The sequence below is a fragment of the Phyllopteryx taeniolatus genome, chromosome 3 (genome assembly GCF_024500385.1).
Source record: "Phyllopteryx taeniolatus isolate TA_2022b chromosome 3, UOR_Ptae_1.2, whole genome shotgun sequence".
Classification (NCBI taxonomy): Eukaryota; Metazoa; Chordata; class Actinopteri; order Syngnathiformes; family Syngnathidae; genus Phyllopteryx; species Phyllopteryx taeniolatus.
In genome coordinates this window covers 28,612,340-28,622,345 of record NC_084504.1, presented here as the reverse complement: position 1 = coordinate 28,622,345, position 10,006 = coordinate 28,612,340, and the positions used below count along the sequence as shown (strand labels likewise).

General features: G+C 43.8%; 1 protein-coding gene across 2 annotated transcripts; it reads left to right on the top strand.

Annotated features, from left to right (window-relative positions):
• Window positions 1-855: 855 nt before the first annotated feature.
• Window positions 856-1,867, top strand: LOC133475458 (perforin-1-like). Of its 2 annotated transcripts, XM_061768332.1 has the most exons (3): window positions 951-984; window positions 1,111-1,177; window positions 1,328-1,867. In XM_061768332.1, the coding sequence occupies exon 3, from the start codon at window positions 1,330-1,332 to the stop codon at window positions 1,726-1,728; it is 399 nt and encodes a 132-aa protein (XP_061624316.1). In that variant the 5' UTR covers window positions 951-984; window positions 1,111-1,177; window positions 1,328-1,329; the 3' UTR covers window positions 1,729-1,867. The 2 variants fall into 2 exon arrangements, with proteins under 2 accessions (XP_061624315.1, XP_061624316.1); XM_061768331.1 differs by lacking the exon at window positions 1,111-1,177 and having other exon boundaries at window positions 856-984.
• The last annotated feature ends 8,139 nt before the right edge of the window (window positions 1,868-10,006 follow it).

Here is a 10,006-nt window from a genome sequence, read left to right as displayed (position 1 = left end):
GAAAACGATGCGAAAATATAAAAATTTGAGAAGGGGGCCAATGCTTTTTCATGGCACTGTACACGGGGAAGTAGTGGAGCTTGGAGACAGCATAAATTTCCTGGGCATCCACATTTCTTCTGACCAATCCTGCTCTGTGAACACCTCACACCTGGTGAAGAAGCCCCAACAATGGCTCTTCCGGAAGTTGAAGTGGACTGGACTCTGCTGCTTGCAAACTTCCACAGAGCCCCCATTGAGAAAATCCTGTTTCTCAGTGTGACAGTGAGATCCCGTCCCTCTATCGAACCCTTGCACATGCAGCCACGCACACTCACCTTTTATACACACCGCTGCTGACCACCTCACAGACTACCAGTTCTCAGTAGGATGACATCACATACCATTCACAAGCTTACGCTAAACTGCAATTTATCCACTTTACTTGACTTGAAGTTTTATATTCAGAATACATATATTTTTTGATTTTTTTTTTTTAAAGTGTTCTAATCTTGTGTGTCATCAATGTGTGTCTTCCAAGATGGTATTTTCTGCAAAATATCATTATGTTCTCATAACCCAAAACTCACCATCTCTCGAAACTACAAGTGGAATATTACGTAACAATCAAGAAAAAATGGAAATGATTTTTAATGTAGCCATTAGGATTTTGCCCATCTTTCCCCAAAGTGTTATCATGTATGAGCACTGAAATAAAATGACTTTTCTACCATACTGAAATTTATTGAGATGTACCCTGTGTGTGTGTGTATATATATATATATATATATATATATATATATATATATATATATATATATACGTATAAAACCGTGTCAGGCTGTATCCATCCAGTTAACGCAGTATGTTGCGAAATGCTGAGAATGGAGCAGGTTGTGCTTCCTCTGTGTTTTTGGAACAGCGTTATCAGTGATAGGAGCCCTGGTTGTGTTTAAAAACACTGAAGGTCTGACAGAGGTGAGAAACAAGACACCAAGAACAGAGGTAAGATTATGGCAAGCACCTTGTCATACTTTCTGCTTTTATCACTATATTCCTGTGTGCACTAATTCAACCAATGAAACAGAAGTGTGATTAACATTTTTTTCATGAAATAATTGGATATCAAAGGATTTGTTAACTAGTGAAAGCCGAGTCTCAAATTCAACATTTATAATCTACAAGAATTCAACCTCCGGTGAGTCTAATCATCAGCATAATTCAGAAAATTGTTCTTGTGATCACTGAGAAACTGAAAAGGCTTCATTTTCAGAGCTGTGAGTTGTCTTACAAAATTTAAAAGACATTTTTGAATAATAATGATGTCCTTCTCTGCCCACCTTCACAGCCATGGCCTCAAGTCTGTCCCTCCTTCTTCTGGTGCTGTGTGCTCTGTCTGTGGCTCAGTCCCAGCTCAAGGTGTTTAACTTGCATGCCAGCGGTCTTCCCTCGGACATTTTGGGGATCAGTGACGGTTATGTCAAGGTGTTTTGTGGCTCGGCCACTCTGGGCACAACGGCAGTCCGTAAGGACAATGCTAACCCTTGGTGGGAGGAGGAGTTCTCCTACTTCAAGGCCCAGGAGCATGACGTGTTGAGGCTTGAGGTTTATGACCATGATTTGGTCTTTGATGACCAGCTGGGCGTGTGCCAGAGACAGATCCGACCTGGAACCCATCAGCACGACTGCTTCCTGAAGAATGGTGGCACCCTCCATTACGTCTACACCCTCGGCCCAAACACTCAATAAGCATTACGGATAGTTTTCTTTTACAAGTTACCGGCTTTTCTGCAGGAGACCAGCAGGGTTACACTAAGATGTGGCTGTCTGACTGCATTGCTGTTTCCAATGTTGTAAAAAGGAAATAAAGTAAATTTCAACAATCAAACGATACACTATTTAATGTGATTGCAATGTCAAAAGGAGAACCATGACACAATGGCACACAATGATTCTTTTCTACTTTGCAAGATTTCATGAACTCAGAAATAACACTGATTTTTGAGAGGTAGATGCTGTATTTCTGTGAAAATAATGTAATCTAACACTATAGCTACTTCACCAGAGCTGCAAAATGAACAACATTGATTTGAACCAGATGAAAACTGGTTTGAAATGAGTGCTTCTATGTACAGTATGCATTTCAAGTTGCATTGAAATGGAATACAATTTGACAAATACCCATCCATGAATCAACGATACCAAGGCATCACTGTACCTGAAAAAGAACAACAGCACATCAGCCATCATCACAAGATTCATAAACAGAAAACACAAAACTGCACTTATAAAATAGGGGAGGAAGGTGCAGGAATATACATGAATGATCATTTGACTAAACGAAACACCAACCTATCCGGTATAGCATGCAACTTAAAAAAAAAAAGGAAACAAAAAAAACATACTGTACATGGACAATAACCTGCAAAATATTCATATTCATTCAAACTAAATGGAACACTAGGGGATTCCAAAGTTATAGTAGTCAGAGACGTCAAGGAACTGGACAGATGCAGTACATACAGTGGCTGGAATAAGAACACGTCACCATTTTTCTCACGAAATATACTTCCAATGGTGCTATTGAGCAGCACGGCGGACGACTGGTTAGAGCGTCTGCCTCACAGTTCTGAGGACCGGGGTTCAAATCCCAGCCTCGCCTGTGTGGAGTATGCATGTTCTCCCCGTGCCTGCGTGGGTTTTCTCCGAGTACTCCAGTTTCCTCCCACATCCCAAAAACCTGTGTGGTAGGTTAACTGAAGACTCTAAATCGCCCGTAGGTGTGAATGTAACCGCGAATGGTTGTTTGTTTATACGTGCGCTGCAATTGGCTGGCGACCAGCTCAGCGTGTAACCCGCCTCTCACCCGAAGATAGCTGGGATAGACTCCAGCACGCCCGCGACCCGAGTGAGCATAAGGGGTACAGAAAATGGATGGATGGATGGATTATTTTCATGTAAAACTATCCATCCATCCAACACATTTTATTGACATTGTGCATGTACGTTCATTGTCATGGCTTATTTAGTTAGCTTCTAATGATGTCTTTGTTGAATAGCAAATGTATGTTTACTGCTGTTGAGTTTGATTTATCAGTGGCCCAAAGTTATATATATATATATATACACACGCACATGCACGCACACACGCACACACCATGAACGGAACAGAGGATAGGACCCAAAAATGCACGACTCCAAAACAAATGGACAGTTTAAAAAAAGAGAGGTTTAATATACGGGCAAAGGTCGGTACACAGGCAGGCAATCCAAAAAAGGCAACAGTATCCAAAAACGTGAGGCAAAAAGGCGAGGTCGATAATCGGAACAGGGTCTCGTCTTACTGTGAGTTGGTGACGTGGAAACAAGGAATGCTGGAACGCGACGACAAGGTACAACGAACTGGCGACGAGAAAGAATGAGACACGAGGTTAAATGCAAGGGGGAATTAGGGTGAACGAGGCACAGGTGGTGAAGATGCTTTCAGGAGCAGGTGTGTACAAGACAGCACAACAGGAGGTGTGTACGAGACAGTAAAACAACAACCGGAAGACACACAGATCTTTGTGATGGTGAAGGGCCCAACGAACCTGGGAGCAAGCTTCCTAGACTCCACCCGGAGTGGAATATGTTTGGTAGGAGCCAAACTCGCTGACCCACTTTGTAGTTCGGGGCCGGTGTCCTCCGACAGTCAGCAGCGGTTTTGTAGGACATCAGCAGCATCTGAAGGGCTCGCTCCCAGGTCCTCCTGCAGCGTCTCACCGAGGTCAATGCGACTGGAACTGTGGACTCTGGGGCTATGGCAGGAACTAGAGATGGTTGGTAAACATGCACAACGTGAAAAGGCGATAGACCAGTGGATGCACAGGGGAGGGAATTGTGAGAGAATTTGACCCAAACCAGTTTCTGAGACCAGGATCGTTGCTGCTGTGAAGCGAGACATCGGAGCCCAGTCTCCAGGTCCTGGTTCAGCCTCTCGGTTTGTCCGTTGGTTTCAGGGTGTAACCCAGATGACAGACTGACGGTAGCACCTATGAGATTGCAAAACTCCTTCCAAAATTGTGAAATGAATTGGGGACCCCTATCAGATACCACATTCTTGGGGAAACCATGGAATTTGAATACCTGGCGTATCATTAACTCGGCAGTGTCTTTAGCTGAGGGGAGTTTCGGGAGTGCAATGAAGTGTGCCATCTTAGAGAACCTGTCCACAACTGTGAGAATGGTGGTATTTCCTTTAGAGACCAGTAATCCTGTCACAAAGTCTACGGAAATGTCTGACCAAGGACGTTGTGGTATTGGCAGGGGTCGCAACTCCCCAGAAGGACGTTTACGAGAAGACTTGTTAGCAGCACATACCTGGCAAGCATTGACATAATTGGTAACATCCCTTCTAACATTGGGCCACCAAAAGCGCTGTTCGACCATAGATTGACTCTTGGCAATGCCTGTGTGACATACAGTCCGGTTAGTGTGAGCCCAGTGGATGACTCTTCCCCTAAAGGTCGGAACCACATAAAGCCTGTTTCCAGGGCAATTTTCAGGGCTAAGAGTGTTCTTCAGAGCCTCCTTTACCGCAGTCTCAATGTCCCAAACAAAAGCAGAAACGAAACATGACTTGGGCAAAATGGTTTTAGGGTCGGACAAAGAATTTTCTGCGCAGAAAATGCACAATAAAGCATCTGGCTTACCATTTTTAGAACCAGGTCGGTAGGATAACGAGAAATTTAATCAAGTGCATCTAGCCTGCCTCGCATTTAATCTCTTAGCATACTTAAAATATTCCAGGTTCTTGTGATCTGTCCATACTAAAAACGGAGTACGTGCCCCCTCTAACCAGTGCCTCCACTACACTAAAGCCACCTTGACTGCCAGCAGTTCACGGTCACCAATGTCATAATTTCTCTCGGCTGGGGTCAGTTTTTTGGAGACATTTCTGGGAGAGCACTGCTCCTATACCAGCATCAGACGCATCAACTTCTACCACAATCTGCTGTTTGAGATCTGGCTTGAGAGTGAGGATGGGAGCGGAGGTAAAGCTCGATTTAAGTTTCTGAAAAGCTGCCTGACAAAGTGGGTTCCATACGGAAGGTCTGTGTGGCGAGGTAAGATCAAAGGCGAGGCTATAGAACTGAAATTTCTAATGAACTTTCTGTAGAAATTAACAAACCCTAAGAACCTTTGTACGTCTTTGCGTGACATGGGAGTGGGCCAATTAGTCACGGCCTCAACTTTGCAAGGGTCCATTTTGATTTCACCTGGAGCCAGCACGAACCCCAGAAAAGAAACGGACGCCTTGCGGAACTCATATTTCTCAGCCTTGACATAGAGTTCATTCTGCAGTAACTGCTGCAACACATAGCGGACATGAATGATGTGAGTCTCCTCATCCGGGGAGAATATCAAAATATCGTCCAAATATACAAAAACGTACACATTCAACATGTCACGCAAGACATCATTGACAAAGTTCTGGAAAACAGCTGGAGCGTTAGTTAGTCCAGAAGGCACTACCAAATACTCATGATGTCCCATTGGTGTGTTGAATGCTGTTTTCCATTCATCCCCCTCCCTTATCCTGACTAGATATGCATTTCTCAAGTCTAGTTTGGTGAAAACCTTGGCTCCCTCCAAGAACTCAAAGGCAGTGGAGATGAGAGGAAGAGGGTACCTGTCTTCATAGTTATGTCGTTGAGACCCCGGTAATAGATACAGGGTCGCAGAGTCTTGTCCTTCTTGTCCACAAAGAAAAATCCGGCTCCCGCAGGGGATGAAGATGGGCAAATAATCCCGGCTGCCAGTGATTCATCCACATACACCTTCATAGCCTTGTGTTCCGGCCCTGAAAGAGAGAATAACCTCCCTCGTGGGGGTGTGGTTCCAGGCAGCAAGTCAACAGCACAGTCACAAGGTCTGTGGGGTGGGAGGGATTTGGCCTTGGACTTGGAAAAAAGATCTTTAATGTCCTGCTAACAGGTGGGCACTTGAGGTAAGTCAAGATCCCCAGATGAGGTCTGTGGATTGTCATTTGAAACATAGCCCTGAACATCACATGGAGGCTTGAAACGGTTCTGGGTGCAATTGCTGCCCCATGACATAACATGCCCAGAGGACCAGTCAACGTGGGGGTTATGCAATTTCAACCATGGGTTCCCTAAAATAAGGTCATGATTCATGGCGTCAAAAAGAGGAAAACTAATGCGTTCTGAGTGAGACTCAGGATATGTCAATGTGAGTGTTTGTGTGCGGTGAGTGATCTTGCCCATAAAACTGCCGTCTGCAGCATACGTGTTGCGGTGGCGTTTTATTTGAAAGGTTCTAAGGTGCATACGTCTAACGAGGAGGGAGTTGAGTAAGTTTGTGTCAGAACCAGAGTCAATTAATACAGGTGTATGAATTTCTTGATCAGGACAGCATAGTGTCACTTTAGGAAGAACTTACACTCACCGCTCCCGTGCCCTTGCTACCGGTACCAGCAACCTTGACGTGACAGTTGCTCACGGAATGACCCAACTGCCCGCAGTAGAAGCACCGCCCTCCCTCAGCCAGCGTTGACATTCCTCAGGGGAGAGACGGAACCTGCCTACTTGCATGGGTTCTTCCGTGGTGACGCTAGCCAGTGGATTGAGACCGGAAACAGGGGATCTGCCTTGGTTTGGCTGGTCACCGAGGCTCGTCGGTGACGCAGCCCTCCGCCGAACTCCAGCCAGCTCGCAGTCCAAAAGCCTCTTGTTGATTTTTACGGCGAGAGCGATGAGAGCGTCCAAGTCGGTCGGCAGGTCAAGCGGGATCAAATGAGCCTTGACGGCGGGGGATAGTCCTTGAAAAAAATGCATCGAGCAGTGCCCTATTATTCCACTGACTCTCAGCTGCTGGAATGCCAAACTCAATCTGGTAATCTGAAACCCTGCGCTTGCCTTGGTGTAAGGTGACAAGGGAGCGAGTTGCCTCACGATCTGGTGTGGAATACTGAAAAATTTGCTCCATAGTTTTTATGAAAAAAGCCCATGAATGAAACGCGGCGGAATTGCGGCTCCATTCAGCAGTAGCCCACGCCTCCGCATGACCAGTCAGGTGGGAAATGACAAAATCGATTTTTGCCCGCTCGGTGGGGAAGGCAGCTGCCTGCAACTAAAAGTGGAGTTCAAAAATCAGAAGTTACTCACTATTTACTCACGACTTGAGTAATAATTTCACTGCATAGATTTTACTCTTACTCAAGTAATTTTTTGGAGGACTACTATTTACTTTTACTTGAGTCACATTATTGTCAAGTAACAGTACTCCTAACCGGTCCGCGGTGCAAAGAAGGTTGGGGAACACTGGTATAAAGGTTAAAATACTGTAGCTGGTTAGAAGCATTGACTTTCCGGAGAGTCCCTATGTCACGTGATAAAAAACGAAGGCGTTGACTGGCCGAAGATGAGATCTGTGTATCGCCGATCGATTGCTATTCTTTACAGTTCCCGGATGTCTGTCACAGCTAATTTGAAATTTAATTTGTCGAACTGAATCTGAAATGATCAAACTGAATGTGAAAATATATAATTTGATTTTTCATTGCGGATAAAAACACATTCACTTTCAAGTTTATTGGACTTCAGTTTCAAACTAATAAATTAAATTTCAAATTATACTATTCAGATTCAGTTTTTAAATGATATGTTTCAAATTAAACAATACAAATTCAAATTATGTTTTTCAAATTCAGTTTTTGAATGCAATTACTCAAGTGTAGAAATTGAAATTCAAATATAAAAGATTCAAATTCAGTTTCTGTTGGCCCCATAGCTGAGTTTCAACATCAACTAGGCAGGCCTCTGCAAGGTTCAAACGAGTGTTGGACTCTGCTAGCTGCGCTGTTAAGTTGACTTGTTTCCCCTGCTCAGCTTCTAGTCTGAGCCTTATTTGGCTATCCTCCACATAGCTCCATTTCAATTGTGACACTAAGTTCAGAACCATGAAACCGAGCGTTCGAGCGAGATTCTTATCTTTCAACGTTTTGCGTTTGGCGTCGCTCATGAGTTGCATTATGTTAGCATCACCCGGGATGAGGTCCTTAGTTAAGTTGTTTACAAGCTGTTCTAACGTGTCAAGATTGTCATGCTGACTTGGACTTTCTGGAAGTTCCGCAATAATTGCGTTGCGTGTGCAGTAGTTATACGTTGTACGCAACTGGAGTGTTAGTATTGTACGCTCGTTTAAGGGGTGCGTCTAATTTGGGATAGATGCACAAGATAAGCAGGGTAATTGATTAATCAAACAGCGTTTGCCAACTATGCTGTTAGGGTTTATCACATAACCTTAAATGTGTTCGAGAGCATGCGTAGAAGCCATAAAAGAACAAAATTGTTGACCTTCAATTTTATGCACAATGTTTATTTGATCCAATTAAAATTGATGCGCGAGTGTTGGCAAATTAACCGTTGATTGAAAACAATTGCGAAGGACACCTTTATTGATGGAGGACTTTTCAGAACTGCTGTCAATTATTTGTACTGACTACAACTATTAGTCATAACGGGAGACTTTTACATTCATGTTGACAATAACATGGAAAAAAAAATCAAAAGAACTCTGCTATACTAGACACATTTGACCTCTCTCAACATATTAAGAGTCCAACACACACTCAAGGTCACATCTGAGACTTGGTCATCTCTAAGGATGTTGAAATTCTATCAATTGACATTAAGGACATGGTCATTTCTGACCATTTTTGTGTATTCTTTGAATTCCAGATTCTTCCAAAAGTTCAGACAACCTCTATGTCTATTAAGAAACGGTACATAAATGAGAGTACCGCCACTAAGTTTATGGAGACCATGGCTGTGCCACAAACTGTGAATGCGGAGACAGTTGATGAACTTTTGGATAATTTCCCCTGGAAAATCTCAAATGTCATGAATGCTGTTGCTCCTATTAAAACTAAGACAATCTTGAGGTGACCTAGAACACTGTGGAGGAGCAAAATGATGGTAAAAACCTCTAAATAAAAGTACAGGAAAGCAGAACGCAGAAAGCAGAATCAAAAAAAGAGTAGAGTGGCAGAAGCCTGGGTGGCGTTGTTCACCACGTGCTCAGAGAGAAATTGATTCCTGTCGCCTGATTCCTCTTGCTGGTGACTCACCCTCACACAAAAGTGTAGTTGGGGAGTTGGCAGAATGTCTCTGCTGTCAGCGATGGTCGAAGCGGCAAGGGAGATTTGGCCGGGCCCGTTATGGGTTGACCAACCTATATATATATATATATATATATATATATATATATATATACACACACACAGTGGGTACGGAAAGTATTCAGGCCCCCTTAAATCATTTAAGTTCATTTTTTTCCTCATTAATATGTACACAGAAACCCATATTGACAGGAAAAGAACGGAATTGTTGAAATTTCTGCAGATGTATTAAAAAAGAATAACTGAAATATCACACAGCCATAAGTACTCAGATGCTATATATATAGATATGCTGTGACACTCATATATTTAACTCAGGTGTTGTCCATGCCTACTGACCATCCTTGAGATGGTTCTACACCTTCATTAGAGTCCAGCTGTGTTTGATTATACTGATTGGACTTGATTAGGAAAGCCACACACCTGTCTATATAAGACCTTACAGCAAACAGTGCATGTCAGAGCAAATGAGAATCATGAGGTCAAAGGAACTGCCTGAAGAGCTCAGAGACAGAATTGTGGCAAGGCACAGATCCGGCCAAGGTTAAAAAAATATTCTGCTGCACTTAAGGTTCCTAAGAGCACAGTGGCCTCCATAATCCTTAGATGGAAGACGTTTGGGATGACCAGAACCCTTCCTAACGCTGGCTGTCCGGCCAAACTGAGCAATTGGGGGAGAAGAGCCTTGGTGAGCGAGGTAAAGAAGAACCCAAAGATCACTGTGGCTGGGCTCCAGAGATGCAGTCAGGAGATGGGAGGAAGTTCTAGAAAGTCAACCATCACTGCAGCCCTCCACCGGTTGGGGCTTTATGGCAGAGTGGCCCAACGGAAGCCTCTCCTCAGTGC